This window comes from Bidens hawaiensis, unplaced genomic scaffold (assembly GCF_021521415.1).
Source record: "Bidens hawaiensis isolate Kalapana, Puna unplaced genomic scaffold, B.hawaiensis_p1.1 tig00014463_1, whole genome shotgun sequence".
In the NCBI taxonomy this organism is placed as follows: domain Eukaryota; kingdom Viridiplantae; phylum Streptophyta; class Magnoliopsida; order Asterales; family Asteraceae; genus Bidens; species Bidens hawaiensis.
In genome coordinates this window covers 277,730-300,355 of record NW_027492258.1, presented here as the reverse complement: position 1 = coordinate 300,355, position 22,626 = coordinate 277,730, and the positions used below count along the sequence as shown (strand labels likewise).

Here is a 22,626-nt window from a genome sequence, read left to right as displayed (position 1 = left end):
GTGTAAAAAAGTGTGTTAGTAATAAATAATAATGTAAAATCAATTTATAAATCACAAAGTACGTTTGATGAAGATAAGATGGTAACGAAGAATTGAAGAATCTGCCAACTGGTTGTGGGCATGTGCCTAGCTGGAGGCAGTTGGGGTTATACGTTATTCGTATTTTTCCTTTTTATTTCATTTGATTTATATATACTTCGTTGATTTTTAGATACACACATTTTCTTAACTGTCCCAATAAAAAATATATATTTTATTCATGTAAAAAGAATATAAAATTAGTTTCTAGGAAGCGTAGTAAGTAATGTTAGGAATCTACTCAATCTAGGATATATGATACATAGTGTTTTAAAATTGACCTTGATAAAATAGTAGTAGAAAAGGTAAAATAAGAATTAACATAAAAGCCTCAAATTCCTAGTTATGTAAAAAAAATTCCAATTCTCTACATCACCAAAAACTAATGACTAAACTAATAAATCCTACTATTCGTAACACATTGATAGCAGCAAAGAATGCTTATCTAGCTTAGAAGCATCGTCTAACACGTTCGAACTTTCAAAACCCTCAAACAAGCATCTTCAAATATTTGAGTTCTTGCAACCCCTATCAACATTCTACCAAACCGTAATGGTTAAATTAAGAAACAATAATAAACATACAAACATCTTGCACTAGAATAATTACTTGTATTATAAGTTGGGCTCGAATTTGGAATGTTGCAACAAATTTCCTTTGAAGTAGATTTTAGTTTTTTTAATCAATATTTTTTTTCTTAATTGAAAAGATGTATAGGAATCTGTCTCCCTCATCTTTATACAGCTTTGTAAAATTGTCTTTGTACGAGTGGCAATTTATGTGATGGAGAGCAAGTGTGTATTGTCTGCTTGTCTTGAAAATAATCATTGAAGGAAGAGAAAAACAAACGTGGGGATATCTGGACTTGTTCTAGAGATCTATAGATGTCTTAAATATGATTAGGACATCTTAAAAATTAATTAATGTCATATATTTCTTAAAACTGAAAATATCACAGAAATGATTTTTTTGAAGAATTTACGGTTCTATATGTAATTTTATTTTTATATTTGAACGGTAACAAGTTGGGAAGTTAATTATGTTAATATTTTGAAAATTTTATGAAGTTTGATTGTTATTATAATAATCAAGTGTAAAGGGGTGGAATAAAGTTGAACCATAATTGAAAACCGAATCACCGAGTATAACCAAAACTGACAAAGTCGACCGGTTATAGTTAAATAAACCCGATTAACCAACCATTCGATTATGTTTTCGGTTAATGTGTATTCATTAACCAACTTTAATTGAAACAAAACCAAACCTTGTATACTTGTGATGTCTAGTTTGAATGTGACTTGAGTTTGGTTATTCGTTAAAAATTAGAATGTTAATTTGATTACTTATTACAAAGTTAGAATTTTAATTTTGATTTGAATTTCACTTTCCAGTTCTTAAAAAACGGAAATGATGTTACAAAAGAATCTTATCAAACGTTAAAACTTTATCTTCACGTTATATTCAGATAAACTGATATGAATAATCTTCCTTCAAATCCTTTCAAATGAAAATCAATTTCCTCTTATAATCATAAGCAAAAAGTTGGTAGTAGAAGTGAATATTTGATTAGAGGTTCGTTGCAACCAAGAAGCTATGATCTTCTTTCATATATGATTAGGCTATGTGTAGTGGAGGGGTTATAAAATGGACGACTTACGTCATGTGCCGCCCAGTTAGTAAATGGTAGGTTTTTGTTTTTGAGATGTAATGGTGTTGTAGCCCTATATACATATACATACATCACACTCACAAACATATATAATATTAATATATATACAAACCAAAGCCGATGACAAATACCCCCCCCCCCCCCCCTCTTTCGCCCCACAATTCGCCCAGTGGGGCAGTGTTCTCGCCCAATTTCACCGTTTGTCGTCCAGATTCGCCGCTCATTACGGATGGCCTTAGTGGTATATCAAGACATTTAAGTCATGCTTGATTTGATAGTTAAACTGTGCATACATAATAACTTAGCCTCAACATCTCTATTTATACTTGTTCTTTGCATTTCATTATTTCAATTGTAAGTTACAATTCTATTGAATTTGTATTCAACTCGATCATAGTGTAATTTTGTTTTTAAATTTGAAAGAGCATCCTTGCAAACTTTTGTTTGAGAAAATATATTTGGTTATTAGATGTTAAGCACAAAATATTTATACTTCAAAAAATGTGGAAAACAATAAGACACCCTTCATGTAAACTTGTTTTGTAAAGAGTATAAAGGCAAAGAGGCATCAAAGTTGTGTGAGCATGGTTTGCAAGTAAAGGATATGGAACAAAATCTACAAGCAAAAGGCATATTATATCCATACCTTTAAATCCAATAGTGAGTTTAAGCATTACCTTTTCAAGATACTTCGGAAATCATTCTTACATTCGTACATAAATAATAATTTTATATTCCAACCCTTACTTTTGTACATTTTGCTTGCGTCAAGTAACAACTATGATAAGTAACGTTTAATGCTTTTCTTTACACCATGTTCCTAAAGAGTATAAATGGTAAGATGAGGTGAGCGAGAATGAGTCATACAAACAAATCTTTTATGTAGTTTAGATCAGATCTGGTTGGTAATTGTGACTTGTGATATACGATATGATATGTTTACATGATTTTTTTAACTTTATAAATAAACAATATATTTAAATTTTTATGTATATTTTTTTAAGAGTTTATAAACCTTCAACATAGTTGCAATGCTTTATAAAAATGCATCTAGTTTTATTTTTAAGCTTATAAATCTTGACACACCTTCAATAATTTCTAAACTCATTTCATTTTCTTTAGCTAAGTTTTGGTAACTTCGAATCATTAGATCCAGTGAGGCATATGGTTTAACTTAATAACTTGTGTCAAATAATCAAGAACATATTTATTGAGCTTGATGATGAGGTACCCTAATTTGGAACTAGTAGGGGACTTAGATCATCCACAAATGTGTGGCAAGTGCCACACGTTACCGACCACGTTGTGGCTAACCCAGTGAAGAATTTTTGGATGTGATCCGTCTACGTTCGTTTGTGAGGGTTGTATCTCAAGATCTTACAATCAAGCGACTCAAACAACGGAGACATTTGATTGTAAGATCTCATGGGTCAGGATCATCTCTGTTTCAAGAAATTCATAGGTTTCTCGACAAATAAAATTAATTATTTAAAATAGATAATCTCTTTTAAGTATCAAATCAAGAGTACTTACATATAAGAGCTTTTAATTAACACAGAGATATCGATAAACAAGTAAAAGATAAACACCAGCCAACAAAAGAGATTACACCAAACAAGCCGATAACTCAAAACAATTAAACAAAAAAAATAATAATTAAAATTAAAATATTAAAAATTAAAATGCTCTTTCCTCGTATTTTTTTCATCAATTTCAAGTCGATTAAATTATAAAATAATATGTTTGAATGTCTATACGTACAATATGGTTTGATTTTCAATATCTATAACTGGACTGGTTTGGTTAATTCAGTTATATATGCTATACATCATAACATAAGTTACGACTTAACCAAACCACTAGTTAATTGTTCAATTTGGTTAATGATCCAGCATCCCAGCTTGTAACAGGAGAAGAATATGACATTCATATACCATTGAAATATATCTCAAACAAACAAAAATAAAATCAAACCGAGCAAACCAGGGGTCCCAACATCACATTTTATTTCATTTTTACACAAAGTACTTGTTAATTATCAAACATGATGGTTTCAAGCAAGCTTAATCCAAGCAAGGGGTAAAAAAGTAAATGTCGTCTAACCGATCATTACTCGGAGAATTACCACCTAACGCCAACAACCCATCCAACCTGCCACCCGTAACGCACACCACCCTTGTGGTCCCCACCACCCCAAACCATCCTCCACCCGATCGCACTCAAACGTCTCTGTGACCCACACATACACCTCATGCTTGAACTTCCTTATACCTACGTGACAGTAACATGACACTTTAACTTTGATTTTGAAGCCCCTCCCACAACACATAGCCGAAGCACCTAGACCAACTTTCAAGACCATGGAAAGATCTACAGAATGTTAACCGCCTAAGAAGCATCTTGATCATACCTGAAAGGACTTAAAAAATCTAGACATGCCTTGTAGAAAATCTCTAGAATTTTTACATACGAACTTGCTAGATTTAGTATAGTCAGTAAACTAGTCCGTTAGTGTAAATAGGCATGAAATGTCTCATTTGAAACCACCTTCAAAACGTCTCTCAAATCTTTGTAAGATTTCTTATAAGCAATACAAATACAAGTGTTCCTTGCATTTTTATCAACCGAACTAAACTGGTGATTGGATTTTCAGTTTCATAAAATTTGCATTTGGTTCAAAACTAAATAACCTAAATTAACTGAATAACAAATGATGGTAAAAAAAGTATTGAAAGTTTTATGAATATCTCATCCAATGCGGCAAGAATGGTCCAAAACATGATTGATTAAAGTTGTTGTTCATGATGGAGTAGTATCCCTATAATCAATTATTAGTGACTTTAATAATGTACAACAAGCCATCTGCAGGTTCCAAATCATCATATCATTAAACTTAACACATGTGGATACATATAATTTTCATACTAGTTGCTCTTTAATTGAAGTATTGAACCTACCAACAAATTTGATACGGTAATGAAAGCAATCAAATGACAAAAATATGACTAGAAAAGAGAAAGAGGCTACCGTGTTTATAAAAAAGAATGGAAGTAGAAGTTTTAATGTTATTTATTTGGTATTATTAATTGTTATATTGTAAGACAATTTTCATATAATGCAAGTCATGTAATGTCCTCATATTATGTTATGTGATCTTTTGAAGGGTTTTGTGTATAAACCATGGGTTTATATATTGTGGCTAATATACATGTCACAAATTTTGTTAGTCGGTTCTCGTTTCATTTGGTCTGGTAACTGGATAGTAACATAAAGGATCATTTGTTGTTTGGATAGTAACATAAAAGAGCCAACACCTAGAATGATCTAAACAGGTTTAACAGTATTAACCATTAACCATAGGGTTGTAATACAAATGCCCGTAGGTAACAGTATTAACCATGACGTTACTTTTAATCAAGTCTAGGGATTTTGGCTTTGATTTCCCCAAAACCCACAAACTAACAGTATTAACCATAGCCTTACCTTTAATTCAAAACCATAAACAAAACTTAAACCAGTAACTAGAAAAACAACGCCAGCCTCCTTAATATATAATCCATAGAAAATCAACACATTTCAAATATTTCAATGGTCCTTACCCCATATGTAATCAAGTCTAATTTTTGTCACATTAAACACATTACATAAACAGAAACATAACCGTGACCAGTAACAAACCCAAACTCCATCGATCACCAAACTCAGGCAATCATAAAAACCATGACACTAGCTAAACGCCCGAAAATACCACTAGGTTGATGTAGCCTCAGTCTCCCATGGCTACAAGAATAATAAGATGCAAGCTCGTTGGATGCGGGCACAACAGGCCCTACTTCAACTCCATTGACCGTTTTCCCAATTGAAAAGCCCGGGGTACCTATATCGATGACCCATGCAGAGACGTCCCCAAAAGAGTCACTGTGTATATTGATGTTTGTGATGCTAATATTAGATAAACTTTAAACCATGGTAAAAGAAAAAAAATTTAATATAATGTTTGTATTTAAAATGATTAGTACAAAAAATACACTCACAAGACCGAATATATTAAATGCCCCTTATTGGGCAGAGCCTCAATTAACCGTACAATATACAAATTTATTGGGCAGGGCTAGAGCCACAAATAACCATCAATTAACTGTACAATATGGTACAAACCAAGTCCAAACTCAAGTCGTTTAACTTACAAGAAATCGAGCTTTGTTCGGGCCTGACTTGTTCATTATTTAATTACTATATAAATACACGCATTTAGAATTATTTTATGTAACTTTGCAAGTATATCTAACATTATGTATAAGGCTCGTTTATTAAACAAGCTTATTTCATACTTGTTTAAGCACGACTAAATTCGAGTTTAACGAGTCAATCTTGAATAGCTTACTAGCGGCTTAGCTCGTTTATCTTAACTAGATATATTTTTATTGTTTATAAGTACACCAACAATAAACAAAACAATGCAACTATTTTTCTGATTTTTTTCTTAAATCTGTATTATGTAAACATAAACTTAGTTTTACATTAAAAAAATATTTTAAACAAAACATAGCAACTACTTTTCTGAATTTTTTTTTCTTAAATCTGTATTATGTAAGCATAAACTTAGTTTTACATTAAAAAATAGAGTAATATTTATAGGAGAACATACCTTGAGGGTGTGGAAGACGTGCACCCATTGGAGCCTATAAAACATGTAACAACAAAGTTTTGAGTTTAAAATTAATTAAATCTAAAAAAAAACAAACAAATTAATCAGCATTGAATAATCAGTTGAATAAAATGAGTTGATAAACATAAACGAAAAATAACAAGACTAACTCGGATATGAGGTGGCTGCATCCATGAAATCAGACGAGCCTTGGAGTATCGGACAAGTGGCTTGTTGTAGCGCCATATCCAGTGCATCTTTCTTACACACACACCGGGTATGTTTGGCAAAACTAGCTGTTAGCTGGTGGCTGGTAGCTGTAACCTTTTAGATTATTTAGGTGTTTGGCAGAGTAGCTGGAGTTTTTAATAAAATGTATAAAATGACCAAAATGAACATAACTAAAAAAAACATAATACTAAATGTAATCACACACACACACACATATATATATAAAAGTTCTGACAAATAAATAAAACATGGTCATTTTCAATTAAATAAAACATAGTCACTAACAAACAGTCAAGACCATAATATACTACGTAACTCATTAATGTCGTGCATTCCATATCAAAGTAGCAATATTGTTGCGAACCTGCTTCATCTCATTCGTTGTTCCTTCAAATAGACCATTCGCGTTTGTTTCATGGTTACTAATATCATCCAGTTCATCTCGTGGTATGTAGTTTGGATGTTGCTCCATTGTAGTAAACAAGATATCTTCTTGACAATTTCGTATATAGTTATGCAGTGCAAATGTAGCGATGATAACATCAATTTGTGTGTGCACGCTATACTTGGGCATTGTACCAAGTATCTTAAATCGTTTCTTCAAAATTCCAAAGGACCTCTCAATATAACTGCGTAAAGATGAATGTGAACGGTTGAAAGCTTCTTGCATATTATTCGGGGGCTCTCTTTGAAATTGAGATTGATGATATCTTGTCTTTGAATATGGAACAAGGTATCCATTTCTGCCTTGATATCCTTTATCAACCAAATAATATCTACCTGATAAAAGAGTTAAAAAACAAAAGGCGTTAGAAATTTATTAAAGAGTAAAATGAAACAATTCCAAATATATATATATATGTAAACAGTTCCAAATATTACCTTCAGGTGGGTGTGGGAAGTTGAATTTACTATTTTGGGTTGCGTTAATAAAAACACGTGTGTCATGTGCTGATCCCTCCCACCCAATTGATACGAATGTGAAACACATATCGAAATCACATGTTGCCATTACGTTGAAAGTTGGCACCCCTTTTCTACCAATATAAGGTAGTTGTTGACTCTCTGGGATGCAGGCCCCTATATGTGTACCGTCAATACATCCAATACAATCCTAAATATAATTTGAAATTAGTTAAGTAAAAAAGTACACAAGCATGAATGCTCCCCAACATCCCTGTTAGATAAACCCAATGCCAATGTATACAGAAATATCCCCACCTTCTCAAAAGTTGGCATTCTATCACTCGATTGCAATCCATAGTTTGATTCAAGCTCTCTACATAATTTCATAAACACGTTTGGATGCATTCTGAATGCATCTACACATCGTATAGGATTGCCATTTAAGACTTCCATTATCCAAGCCTGTCCCGTTTGTGATGATGTCATGCATGGTTCTTTGTATATATACTTATAAAAGTATGCAACAACTAGATCACTTGTATAGGTTGAATCCAACAAAAAGTTATAACAATGCAATTTGTGCTTCTTCTTGCTTGTTTCATTATCCATAACAAACCTGGTAATAAATCAATATCAGCTTAACATATAAACACATAAATAGCTAAAAGATAAACTCATAAATAGATTAACATATAAAGACGTAAATAATATTCTATCATAAATACAAATTAAAATAAAAGAGATCAAATAACTTCCATAGTCACGGCAATAAAACATTAAGGTAAAAAAAACAATAAATCAATCCAAGAGCAATAAAGTTCAAATAAATAGAAACAATAATGTCTTCATAACATGCCCTCAAAGAAAACTTTAGTCGGTGACCCTTTGCTTTCGTTGCAACCACGCTAACCTACTATGATCCTGTCGCATGTTTATAAACATTTCTCTTTTCACGGGATCTTCAAATAAGTCCATTGCAAATAACCACAACTCCTCATCTTCTCTCATTAATCCTGCATCTACCATCTGGTTAAACACACCTATAGCACCTTCAATACTAAACTTAGTACTTTGACTAAGTTTGGAAGAATCTGATTCTAATATTTCAAGAGCACGTTGTTGATACATATTACTTTGAGTTAAATGGTCTTTAAGCATTGAAGCTCCCAATGAGTCTCTTCCTTTACGTTTCATCTTAACAGGTGTAGGCTTAGTGTTTACTTTAGTAGGCTTCTTAATTTTTTTTGCCACCTCACTTGGGCTTGATGTTGATGCATTAGGTTGACTTACTTCATTCAAAAAGTCAGCGTAGAAATTGTTTCCTTGAGTTTCCAAGTTTTCTAGATTATAAAGTGTATCACTGTATACATGATAAGCATTTGCATCATCACCTCCCTCAACATTGTCATCCTCAAGGTTCTCAACATGCACCTCACTGAATGTCGTTGGATCCATAGAGGGTGCCACACAATTTTCCCCACTAGCAACTGCATCTCCAAATAACTGATCCCACTCTTCTTGTAGTTGTATAGATGGTTGATTATTTTGAATTGCTAGAACTTTCGGGTTTTCCTACACAATATAATGGTAACTATTTAGTTATCATTACTACTGGAATATTATACGGTATTTAAATTTTAAACGAGTTATATTTTTGTCACCTGAATTTTTAGTTTCCACCACTCATCAGAACAACTAAGTTGCTTGGTACTTTCATTCCAGCCTAAACCAGTCTCTCCGTTCTTAAGTGACTTCCAAAGGTTGTACTCTTTTCTCATATGGTCATATTTGTTCTTCGTAGCTTTGTCACTGACAAATTTATGATTTATAACCTTTTCAAACTCTGGCTAAAGAGAAACCCATTTGAATGACGAAGTTCGACCATGCTTCGTTATATATTTGTTTAAAAACCAACATAATTCTAATACAGTTTCTTTTGTCCAATTTTCTCTTTTCCCTTTCTCTTTTTTGGAATCCATCTAGTAACCGCGCATACATATACATACAATTTACAAATATAAAAAAAATAATTAAAATCAGCTACAAACATATTCAACAACTAATGAACTAGAAAAGCAAACCTAATCAAAAAGTTTCCTGGTTATAAATTAAGTTCTAATCACTAAAGTATAATTTTTCATTAGGCAAGATGTTATAGGATGACCTATTTAACCTATCAAGCATTATATGTTTCAAACGGGCCGAAGCGGACTGCAGGTGCAGGTCAAAACTGAGCTTCAAAAGTGTATGTGTAAGTGTATATATAAAACTAAAACCTTAATAATATTCTCAACTCTCTCTCTCTCTCTCTGTAACCGGATTCAGTTTCAACATCTACCTGCCTGCCTGCAGTTGAAAAAAGATTGTAACAAGATCCTCACAGGAAAGCCAAGTACTTTACTTTGTTGTCTTTTATATTAATTATAAAACACAAACATGATGATTACTTATGTTCTGTTTTACTTTACTGGCTTTAGAAGAAGATCTGTTACTGTTTCTAATTTATTCATACATCATTCATATTTTTTTGTATGTATTGTTTGTTATAGGAAACCATGTTTTAAACCAACCTGAACCAGATTAACCATTTTTGAATCGACCCATTCTGACCCGAACCCGCTCAACCAGACCCGTTTGTCAGTCTTATACTTTTTAGTATTCTAGTTTGCTTCCAACTAAAAATCAATATATATTTAGGAAACTGTTGCTTAGGCCTGTAAACGAATCGAACGAACACAAACACTTAATGGAACACATATTTTGTGTTCGTGTTCGTTTATTTAAAAAATGAACAGGTTCGTGTTTATTTATGTCATTTGTTTAACTTCTAAACGAACAGTTCACACTTCACAAACATAAATGAACATATATAAACAATGTAAATGAACACAAACAAACATAAATGGACACACTTAAATGAACACAAATGACCATATATAAAACCTCATTAGGAACGTAGCCTACGCGCCCTTTTTATTTCAGCTATACCGAGGTATTTAAATCCCCGGGGCCCGTCCTCGCATATTACTAATTATGCCTTCTCTAGGGTTAGCTAGCTATTATGACTGAAACTTAAATATTTTGATTATTAACTAAAGCACACCAATTGTTGGAGAATATGCCAATTATTATAATTTACAACTAAATTAACAAACTTTACATCATTCTGTTGCAAATAAACAATTCATAAAAACACAAAATGAACCAACTTTTCTAGCCCATGAGTCAAGACTCACTTTCCAATTGAACCCAGATGAATCAATTGATTAAATAGTAATAATGCAGATTAAAAATTAACTTTAGTTAGCCATGATCATAGTCACATAAATCGCGGTACGCTTCGGTACGGGTATGTGGTTCGGGTACACGGTTCGCTAGGCTAGACAAATTCGGTACGGAGTGGGGTAGGTTCATTTCGGTACGAACCGGTACGGTGTACCATGTAGTACGGTTCGATGCACCCAAATAAAAAACTAGCTATTTATAATTTATATATATTATATACTTAATTTAATACTTTTATGTATAAATATATAAGATTAAGGATCAAATGTAAACTAGTGAGAATAGAGGGGGTTAGTTATTAGAATACACAAACTAATTTTACATTTTTAATAGCTTTTATGTAAACATTTATAAACTTAAGGGACTAAATGTTAAGGATGAAAGAGTAGGGAGTTTATGTTAGATTATTTAAACTTTAAAAACCCTAAAATAACATCCAGACAGCCTCTCTCTTCTTTCTTCTTCATCTTCCTCATTAATCTATTTCTTCTCCTCTTTCAATTCAGTATAATCACGAATTCTTAATCAATAAGAGCGATGGACCAGCATCAATTGAATCGCGATTTAGGTTGTTAGGGATCGAAACGTACCGGAATTTGAAGTCGCGAATTCTCCGGCGACTGGAACGCCGGCGAATTGCGATTGGGTACACAACGTACCAATTCGAAATTCGCGGGTAAGCTAGCGATTTATGTAACTATGGCCATGATAACTACTGCAGTAACTAACTATTTAAATAGTTAGCCATGATAACTATTTAAATGCTCTGCATTGTCCAAAAAAAGTCAGTAACTATTTAAATATGTCATCCTTTAGTTAGCCATGATAACTATTGCACCCCTAAAACGAGCCGAGCCTAGCCCAAGCTCAACTAGGCTCGAGCTCGGCTCGTTTAACTTACACAGAGCTGGAGCTCGGCTCATTTCGATCTCTATTTTCAAAGCTCGAGCTCGGCTCGTGAATGGATTTTGAAGCTCGAGCTCGTCTCGGGCTCGGCTCATTTACTATTTATCAATTATTTTTTTATATAATAATAATTATCTTATATATTTTTTTCTATTATAATTTTATGTATAAAAGAATATATAATTTTATATTTTTTATATATAATAATAAACGAGCCGAGCCGCTCGCGAACTACTCGAGATCGACTCGTGTAAAACCGCGATCGAGCCTGAGCTCGAGTCTAAAAGTAAGCACGCTTAATAAACAAGCCCGAGCTTCACTTATCGAGCTCGAGCCGGCTCGCGAGCCTAAATGATTTCAAGTTAGTATTAAATAAATAATCAGTTCTCCCTATTTTCTTTAGAAAAAAGTCAGTAACTAATTAAAGGATAGGGGTACAAACGAGCCGAGCCGAGCCCAAGCTCAACTAGGCTCGAGCTCGGCGCGTTTCGAGCTCTAATTTCAAAGCTCGAACTCGGCTCGTGAATGGATTTTGAAGCTCGAGCTCGGCTTGGGCTCGGTTCATTTACTATTTATTAATTATTGTTTCATATAATAATTATTTTATATAATAATAAACGAGCCGAGCCGAGCCGCTCGCGAACTACTCGAGATCGGCTCGCGTAAAACCTCGATCGAGCCCGAGCTCAAGTGTAAAAAAAATATAAATAGCTTCAGATTTCTAGTAGTATGACATTCAAGACAGAAGATATGATTTATTATAATATCATCTACAACCTAATTTTGTATTCATCATTAAAGATTACATAGAAAGCTGAGCAAAAATTCTGCAGAATTAGTTTAATAAGGATAATGATCCAAAGCAATTGAAGATCTAAATAATCAATTAAAATCAAATTAGCCGATGCACACAGTTACATATCATCAATCAAATCGTAAAAACATATATTATGCATAATCAATGAAATAAAATTAAGTAATAATTGAAGATCAGATTCTTACCTTTAACCTTGCTTGAAGAAACCTGAAGGAACGTATAGAAACAGAATAGTAAAGACGTGAAGGAAGATGGGATGGAATAAAAAATATACTGGGAGGTTAATTAGGTAATTATAATCCCTAAAAGCTTGTAGACTTTTTAAACGCTACTATGTTTCAACATGGAGCTTTTTCCTCAAATATAAAAGCTTATAGCTCCTCTAACTAGACACTAACCAAACAAGGCTTTTTATAAAAAATGAGCTTTATCTTAAAAGCTTGTAGCTAGAAGCTCCTAAAAGCTCATTGCCAAACATGTTGAACCTTCACAGTCACATTACACATGGTTAGGTAAGCCACCTGAAAGCTCAAGAAGAGCCGAACCTAGTAGATCGGCTTTAGATACATGTATGCAACCCTAGATCTACAAGAAGCAGTGAGAGAGGTGATCGTACATGATTGTTGACCGGCTGATAATATGAACACCAAAAAGAGTAAAGCAGGAGCCAGCGCCATGGATATATAAACTGTACAAAATTAAAGTCGAAGTCGAAGATAAACTGCACAGTGCTTCAACAAATCACAGAACAACAGTAAACAGCTGGCGATGAAACATACCTTACCTGTGAAGAAAATATTATGTATGAAACTGACCGGAGTATTATCTTTGGGGTAATTAGGTTTTGTTCTACTCTTTCTTGTTCCTGTATCTTGGGGTTTTAGTTTCTTGATAGCCTTTTATTAATAAATTTGCATTTTGCTGTTCAAAAAAAAAATGTTATTAATGAATGGGAATCGAATATAATAATAAAATTGTAAAAAAGGTTGGTCTACTACTGTAATTGGAAAGAATTCTCTTGTTTGTTTATGAAAGAAAGAGGTGAGAAATGGAAATAAACCATTTCTATTTCTCTGATTTTAATTCTCTAAAAAAAACGGAGAAATGGATTTCTCTACGTTCATTTCTCCCATTTTCCTCCTTTTCATTTCTCCCGTTTTCCTCCTTCAGCAAGGATTCCCCCAAAGTAAAAACAGAACACCAAAACCCTAACCACTGCGCGAGTGTGTGGAGATGGATGCAATTAGGAAGCAGCTGGATGTGTTAATGGGAGCCAATCGTAACGGAGACGTCACGGAAGTCAATCGGAAGTACTACGATCGTGACGTCTGTCGTCTCTTCTTAGCCGGCCTTTGTCCTCACGAACTCTTTCAACTCACTGTAAGTGGTTAGGGTTTTGGTGTTCTGTTTTTACTTTGGGGGAATCCTTGCTGAAGGAGGAAAACGGGAGAAATGAAAAGGAGGAAAATGGGAGAAATGAACGTAGAGAAATCCATTCCTCTTATTATACTATATGCATCCCGACACACAATTACCTCATTTTAGGGTTTTAGCTGTTAATTTTCTACCAAGTATGTTATAAAATTTGGGGAAAATCGTGTTATGTGAGTGAATAGAAAGGAATTGTGTTCGTGTTGAATAGCTTGTTGTGGAATTGAGTTTTTTGAACTTTAGATTATCGTATTTAGGTGTGTTTTTTAGTAAGATTTGTTACAGAGAAACAGGCGGGGGGTGCAAATGAGCCAAGTCGCTCGTGAGCTACTCGATATTGGCTCGTTAAAATTTTGAATTCAGTCTAGCTTACACGAGCTTGAGCCTGACCTCGAGCTAATAATCTCGTTTAATAAACAAACTCGAGCCCGAGATTCACTTGTCAAGCTCAAGCCGGTTCATGAGCCTAAAGGAGCCCATTATTTATAAATTTTATCTAATATATCAAATATATAATTTAGTTATAAATATTATTATAGATAAAGTTATGAAAAAAATAATAAGTAGTTAATATACAGTATGTTATATATAAAATATAAAAAAAATAAGTGAAGTAGTTAATAAATAATTAAAGAGTCGAGCTCGAGCCTAGACGGGCTTGGCTTGGCTACACACTTAGCCTGGTTGCAATACAGTCAACTTGTGCATAACAATGGTGTCTACTTTTCAGTTTTGATTCAGCTTGACTCATTTACACCCTAGCCAGTTTAAAACAGGAGAGTTGAATTCCTGATAGCCTGGTTGCAATACAGGCAACTTGTGTGTATACTGTCACGTTTTGTTTTGGTGATGCTTACTCAGTTTTTTTGTGTTTTGAATTTCAGAAAATGGACATGGGACCATGCCCAAAGGTGCATTCATTTCAGCTGAGGAAAGAGTATCCTTTTTTTCACTTTTTATTTTATCAGTCTCATATTATTAAGTAATAAAGAAAGTGTTATGAAGATGCTATCTCAAGTAATGGTGTACTTTATATGGATGTTAATCATACGTGAGATTTGAACATTACTGTTTTCAATGTCTGTGCTACTTAACTTTAATCAGATACCAAGAACCAAAGGCAAAAGGTCAAGATAACTCATCATCATCATCATCATCATCATCATCATCATCATCATCATCGTACTCAGTATATCCCACCAATAGCAATGCTATGGTAGGGTCTGAGGAGGGTAAGATGTAGACAACCTTACCTCTACCCCATAGGGATAGAGAGGCTGCTTCCGATGAGACCCCCGGCTCGATAGTAGTTTTGCATCAAGCCTTGGACATAAGGCACATAGCACTCAATCATCGGGACACCGGCTGATTGGTGCATGTGCCCTTGTCTTTCGGCTATCAACGCCACCACATGATGCCTGAATAACCTTCCCCCACTTTTGACGTTATTTTCACGAGATTAGTAAAATAACGTCAAAATTAGTGCAATTTTACTTTTGCCCACCCGAGATTAGTAAAATAACGTCAAAATTAACGTCAAAATTAGTGCAAAATTAGTAAAATAACGTCAAAATAAGGTCAAGATAACTATGATAGGGGATTGGAGGATCTTATAGACAGACTTATTGTTGAATGTGACAGAGAAATTGCAAGAGCTCTTAAACGACTTAGTGAGGAAGATGCTAAAGCAGCTATTGCTATCTCTGTGTCAGAAGTTACTCAGGTTGATTTAACTTTTTTTTTTTGGGCTATTTTGTGTATCACTTTGTTATATTTTTTAATTTGTTGATTTGCTGAATGTTCAGACACCTGAGATTCTTGAGTTGTCAAAGCAGATAAAGTAGAAACTAAAAGAGGCTGATCAATGTGGTAAATTCTGTTCACACCAGCTAACATTTTCTTTTTCGTTTTCTGTAATTAACCCAAATTTTTTGCCTATCTTTAATATACACACATGCATCGATCTGTATACATACTTATATGTTTAGTTTTAGAATACGTGAAGGTATATTCTAAAAAATATATTTTTTAGATTTTAAAATTTTAGTCTAATTTATTTGTAATTGTCTTGTAGTCTCACAAAGGTGCTGTGAATTTTCGTGACAAGTCATTTCCTTTCTATGACAAATTGTGTACCATATTCGGTAAGGATAGAGCTACTGGTAGTAAAGCAGTTGACCTTGGAGAAGAAGATGTTGTTCAAGAGACGCAAAAAAGCTCACCTGTTGATATTGAAGACTTTGATTTTGTTGATGAAGCCGTTCCAAATGTTGATAGATCTGAAGGACAAACAGGAAGTGTAACAGGCACGCGCAAAAGAGGTAGAAGCACGGATGCAGATGAGATATATCGAGAGTCTTGCAAAGATATCAAGGAAGTTTTGCTTCGATTTGGGGAGATGGTGGGTGAACAACTTAGCAAAGAAGGTATGGAGGCTCGTGAAATCTATGAAAAGGTTAGTGATGAGTTGAAAGCTTTACCAGGTATCACTACGAAAAAACAGTTCAAAGCAGCTCATTTGATTGGTAAAGATGTGGATCTAGGACGTTCTTTTCTTGCATCGACAATAGAAGAGAAAATTGAGTTGGTCGAGTTGTATACCGATGGTTCAATGGGATAGTTGTGTATGGTTGAAGTATGTTTTGTATGTGAATTGGTTTTAACTATGGTTGATGTTTTTTGCTTAAAAACTATGTTTTGTATGTGAATTGGTTTGATCAATGCATATTTTGGTTGGAATTTATGCATCTTTTTATATGTTTTTTATTTTTTAATAAATATTTGTTATGAAAAAAATACTTGTGCTAATGATAAAGTTGATATAATTCTCTGTTTATTTTCTATGTACCAAACAAGAGAAATGATTCTCAGCTATATTTCTCTACTGAAATATCTGTACTACCAAACAGAACAGTCAATTCTCATTCTCTAGACCAATTCCCTTTCTCTGCAATTCCATTTCTCTATTCCATTTCTCTACAATTCCATTCTCTGTACCAAACACCCCCTTAGAGTTTGATGATAAAAGGGTTTCACAAATAAATAAGATGTTATAAACTGGTTTAAAAGTTATCTAGGTTTGGTGAGATCCAAGACCCGTTTATTTTTTTTACTATAAAATTGTTTCTATAATATCTTTTTTTTTAAATCTTATAATAATTTTTAATATATCCTATTTTATAGGATTTTCATATCAATAATTTGGTGAGAATAATTTTTAATTTAATGAGATGCTATAACCCGTTTAAGAAATATCTGGGTTTGGCAAGACCCATACCCGTGAATTCGGATCAAATACATGAGAAGTCTCCTCCATTTGAATGTAGCTTGTAAACGAAACAAGCCCGTTCGGTTTTAAACGAAACAACACTCTTAAGCTTGTAAACGGGCCTGTTTTGTAAATCCATTTTCCCCTAAACATATCATAGCTTATATTTGGCTATTTAAAAATATAATCTTCTGTTTTATAAGTTTCAGCTTTATATTTTCCAGAATTTACGGTTTAACTTGTTATTCTTTAGTTCCAAAAATACCCTTTTTAACAAAAACCCACTTTTGGTCATCATACAAGTGTTGTGATACATAAAAATAGGTTGTTTTAGCATTTCATGGGTTTTGAAAGTATGTTCACAGCTGCATTTTCGCTAACGGCCCAGATTTTGGCTCTTTCGGGTCTTAGTTCGGTTTTAAAAACGATGATTCATGCGAAATGGCTCTGGCAGATTATATATCATTAAAATATTATATTTAGGGCTTCAAAAGAGATCATATTATTACTTTGGTTGCACAGCTTATTTCTTATCGAACACGTCACCAAAATGCCGGTTCGGTTAATTTTTAGTAGTCGGTTTATTAATAAACTTTGGGGCTGGTCTTTACCAAGTTTAACGCCTCAAATATGCATACTTAATTTCTGGAAATTTTTTTAAATGTCCAGAAGTTAATAAGGTCGCATGTCGGGTTGGTTTTCAAATTAGTTTTCACTTAAACGAGTTACCGAACGCCTACAAGTTGGCTTTGGCTTTAAGGGCTACACATTGTGAAATTTTAAGAGGTTCACGGTCATGTTCATATCAGTTTCCTTTATATATTGTTCTTAAGTCTTTGTTCAGAACTTATTTGATTTGGGCTCAAGTTAACTTCCAAAAATACCCTTTTAGCTATATAATCAACATAAACTCAGTTTTGATCATCAAGTCATTCATGACCTGAATAATATAATAAAATATGTTGTAATATCATATCTTGGTTTATAAAACAGCTAGTGCTTTGATTAATGTTGCGGTTTCGGTTTTTGGCCCGTTAAGGACATAATTCGGTTCTATCTGATGATTCATGTAAAACAGTTCCAGGTCAGGTTATAAGTTATCAAAATAATATGTGTAGGGCTGTAAAAATAAGTTGTAATATCAGTTAGGTTTTTGGGTTTGTTTCGCAATTAAACGGGTTACAAAAGTGACGGTTTAAAAGGTTTTTACTATCCGGTTTTAGTATTACCTCTTGGGGCTGGTTTATACCATGTTTAATGACTTAAATAAGTATGTTTAACTTCTGGAAATTAGGTTTAATGTCCAGAAGTTAATGGGGCCACTTGTCGGGTTTGTTTCTAAGCTAGCTTACACTTAAACGAATTACCAGTTGACCATAAATCCAGCCACGGTTTCGGGGCTGCACAAGATATAATTTTGGATGCATGGAAACTGATTGGAACTGCAGATTTGGAGATATTAATTCTTTAGGTTACCAGAAACTTCAATAAACACCAAACAAACTGATCAAACTAAAAATTACGAATGCACATGCATCACAATTTTTACATTTTATTTCCTTTTTACACAAAATACATGAACCCAAATCACTTGCTCTTGTTAATTATCAAACATGACTGTTACAAGCAAGCTTAATCCAAGCAAAGGGTAAAAAAGTAAATGTCGTCCAACCGATCATTACTCGGAGAATTACCACCAAAAACCAGCAACCCATCTTTCCCATCCAGCCTCCCACCCGAAAACGCACACCACCCTCGTGGACCCGGGTGGTCCCCACCACCCGAACCATCCTCCACCTTGGTCCACACAAACGTCTCCGTGTCCAACACATACACCTCGTGCGTGAACCTCCCCGCACCCAAATGACCCAAATCACTAGGGTCCACTTCACCGCCACAAACAAATATGTACTTCCCAACACCAACACTTGAGAACACACTTCTGGGTGTCGGTTTCTCACCCGTCGTCTCGACCTGGACCCACTTCTCGGTTTCCTTGTCGAAAAAATGCACGTCGTCGACCTCCATACCCGCAAAACCATACACCACCCAGATTTTCCCTCCAACCGCCACGAGCCCGGGCCCACCTCTACCTTTGAGATTATCTCCGGGTAAAGGAAACTTGACCCATGTTTTGTCAACAACATTAAAAGCCCATAAATCATTAAGTCGGCCCGCAACACCACACCCTCCAAACACATACACGTGTCGGTCATCCGTGGTTACCGAGTGGTAGCTACGGTGAGCTGGCCCGGTGTCCCCGGAGGACAGTAGGGTCCACTTGTTTGTACAGGTGTTGAAAGAGTAGAGCTCGTTGAGTTCAGCGTGTATTGCGTCTCGACCACCAAACACGTATATCGTTTGACCAATAGAAGCCATGGTCACACCGACTCGTGGAGGTGGGATGTCGCCAGTTACCTCAGCTATGGACCATGTTAGCTCGTTTAGGTCAAAGACGAAGAGCGAGCTGTCGACAGGGACCCGGGGCTTGAACTCGCCACCAAAGGCGTAAGCTTTGTCTCCAACAATAGTTATTGCATGTGAGCTTCTTGCACCAGGACCAGATCCTTTTTGGTTCAACTGCAAATAATAAGATTTGCAGTTAGTTAATACTTAATACGGTTTATTTGGTAATGATTTAGCTTGAATCCAAGAACACTGTTAACTGATCACTAAATAGTCACTTTCATGTCAAAGAATTTTGAAGCCTGCTTCTATCAGATAAGAAAGGGTAACCTAACTAGGGCTATAAATGAACCGAATGTTTGACGAACTGTTTGGCGGGCCGTTCGATGATGTCTGCTCATTTTATATATGACGAACATGAGCAAGGAATTTTGTTCCATTAACTAAATGAATGAACACGAACATAGGCCATGTTCATTCAATTGTGTTCGTGAACGTCCGTTTATATGTTTGTTTCTTTATGCATGTTCATTAAAGATTTTTAATAATTTTTTTAGACTTTTCTAATCTTATTAGATTTAGGCAAAAATTATTAACTATAAAATATATATGAGTATTATCTGATTCGTTTAAATGTAAATTAACATATGCATATGAATGTTAAAAAAAACACCAACACAAACTCACTAGTCGGATTGTACCGTTGACACTGACCATTTTGTGTTAGCCAAATCAAATAAAACATTGTTTGTGTCCGTGAACTGTGAATGAACACGAACAAGAAATTCAGTTCGGTTAGGTGTTCGTGAACCGTTCGCTTATCCAATAAAAGGTTAAACGACGAACATGAACAAGGCCTTGTTCGGTTCGTTCGTTTACAGCCCCTAAACCTAACCCTGACATAATTTTTTTTAACCCCTAAACAGACGAGTATTAAGGAAATTAACACGCAATTGGAACAATAATAAGTGGTCAATTTCATGAGCTGAAAGTCCGTAAGTTACATAAAGTAATCCATATTATTATCAAATGTTTTTACGAGATACAATTAAGCGAATAGGTGACAGTTATATGCAAAATTGATGAAGAAGAAGAAGCTGACCTTAAGCCATTTGCCTTGTGTTACCGCCATTGTTGTTGTTGGTCAGTACAGATGATGTTGTCTTTGAGTTTTGTTTCTCTTGTTCAACTACTGTCAACTTATATTATATAGGCACCAGTGGCCATTTGTTGTACACCATTTTATAAAATAATCACAAAATTGGTTACATCTATACTCATATAAAAAGCAGTGAAAGTGAACCCTGATAAACAATAATATTTGTTTATGTTCTCAGTTGAAAACCATTGATGTGTTTTTAATAAAAGTTAATATACGTTTCGGACCACAGCCCGATCTGTTAAGAGTATTAACAAGGGCCACTATGCAAAAAACCACCATGGTTCATGAGCTTCTTCGTTAGGCCCACAAACAAATCAGACATAAAAGAATGGAGGCATGTTCATGTTCATTTATTTAATTTTAACCGGATACGAACATATAATTGAATAATTTTTTTGGTTCATGTTCGTTCATTTAAAAAGCTTACGCGTGTTAAATATTTATGGTTTTGATGGATAGCTATATTAAAAAAAAAAGAGTAAAAAGCTAGGTGGGAATGGAACTATGTGGTGTACTAGTTATTTGATTTATCATGTGACGAATGAAATCACTCAACATTAAATAACATATGCTTTTGATTAACGTTTATAAAATATAACATAACTAAGTAATACGAACTATACAAGAATTGTTAATGATGAAATAAGTTATCTTTTAATATAACGACAAACTATGATAATGTTATTAAATTCTAACCGGTTATCATTAGTTTATTACAATACATAACCGGTTCCCTTTATCGAACTTGATACATAAAACTTGGGCACGAAAAAATTTAGGATCGACTCAGTTTAACCTTTTAATAAACTAATATCAAATAGTTTATAAGCTAGTCAATTCATATATACCCGTCTCATATTACACTAAAACATTTAGGTTTGACAAGATAACAAAACAAAGAAAATAGAGTAGACAAGGACCCAATTTGTAAAAAATTTAAAGAGAGTAGGTAGCAGTCATGCTGTTGCTTTGATATATCAAATTCACAAATCACAATTATTCTTTTAGTCCCAAAGATTCCTTGTACGTCAAAATTTATCACTGGTTAGGCCATGTGTAGTGGGGCTTGAGTTTGGGCGATTTTGGGCGACAATGGGCGTGAACACCGCCCCCTAGGCTACAAAGGGGCGAAATGTGGAGGGGCGATGAATATTTGTCTCTGCTTTCTTGTTTCATTTATTATTATTATATTTTGTATGTGTGTGATAGATATATGTATATATATATATATATATTATATTACTATTGTAGCCCCTACACCATTACACCCCAAAAACAAATTCTCATCCCTTGCTGACTAGGCGCCACACGGCGCAAAACGTCTCAATTTGTAGCCCCTCCACTACGTATAGCCTTAGTATTTGGATGATAAAGTTTTATTAATTAAAATTATATTATTTTATTGAAAAGTTGATAAATTGTTATTTTTTGCATTTTTTTATTGAACGTTCATATTCATTAGACTAATAATGAAACTGAACCGAATGTACTATCTATATTCAATTGAGCTCATTTTGGACTACAATCTATAAGAGTATATGTAGCGCAGGGGGTCTTCCAAATCGGCCATTTCATGCTACGGTGATAACCGTCTATAAGTTTATTGATACACGGGGTGCAATTGTTGCCTCTTCTTTCCCACAAACTTATTGGCATTCTATCTTCTCCCCTCCTCATGGAAACAATTATACAATTCAAAATACTTGATATGAGAAAAACATATAGAAATTATATAATTCAAAATACCCATTAATTGAATAACTCATATTACAATGTTTGTTTGAAACTGAAGCATGTCGAAGCACGAAATGAATCTTAC

General features: G+C 34.1%; 2 protein-coding genes and 1 long non-coding RNA gene across 3 annotated transcripts; 1 reads left to right on the top strand and 2 right to left on the bottom strand.

Moving 5' to 3' along the window:
* Window positions 1-8,372: 8,372 nt before the first annotated feature.
* On the bottom strand, window positions 8,373-9,417 carry LOC143546765 (uncharacterized). Its single transcript, XM_077038354.1, has 2 exons — window positions 9,194-9,417; window positions 8,373-9,104 (listed from the first exon to the last, which is right to left on the bottom strand). The coding sequence occupies exons 1-2, from the start codon at window positions 9,308-9,310 to the stop codon at window positions 8,403-8,405; spliced, it is 819 nt and encodes a 272-aa protein (XP_076894469.1). The 5' UTR covers window positions 9,311-9,417; the 3' UTR covers window positions 8,373-8,402.
* Window positions 9,418-13,791: 4,374 nt separating this feature from the next.
* Window positions 13,792-15,105, top strand: LOC143546764 (uncharacterized). The gene is made up of 3 exons (XR_013137645.1): window positions 13,792-13,920; window positions 14,856-14,908; window positions 15,076-15,105. It is a non-coding gene; the product is annotated as an uncharacterized LOC143546764 (long non-coding RNA).
* Window positions 15,106-18,792: 3,687 nt separating this feature from the next.
* Window positions 18,793-20,830, bottom strand: LOC143546776 (thiohydroximate-O-sulfate sulfur/sulfate-lyase (nitrile-forming) NSP5-like). Its single transcript, XM_077038368.1, has 2 exons — window positions 20,748-20,830; window positions 18,793-19,819 (listed from the first exon to the last, which is right to left on the bottom strand). The coding sequence occupies exons 1-2, from the start codon at window positions 20,775-20,777 to the stop codon at window positions 18,872-18,874; spliced, it is 978 nt and encodes a 325-aa protein (XP_076894483.1). The 5' UTR covers window positions 20,778-20,830; the 3' UTR covers window positions 18,793-18,871.
* Window positions 20,831-22,626: the final 1,796 nt, after the last annotated feature.

Coding starts and splice junctions, on each gene's coding strand:
- LOC143546765 (XM_077038354.1), bottom strand. CDS start 9,310: ATGAGAAAAGAGTACAACCTTTGGAAGTCACTTAAGAACGGAGAGACT. Junction 9,105..9,193: donor GGTGGAAACTAAAAATTCAG/GTGACAAAAATA, acceptor TATATTGTGTAG/GAAAACCCGAAAGTTCTAGC.
- LOC143546776 (XM_077038368.1), bottom strand. CDS start 20,777: ATGGCGGTAACACAAGGCAAATGGCTTAAG. Junction 19,820..20,747: donor CACAAGGCAAATGGCTTAAG/GTCAGCTTCTTC, acceptor TATTATTTGCAG/TTGAACCAAAAAGGATCTGG.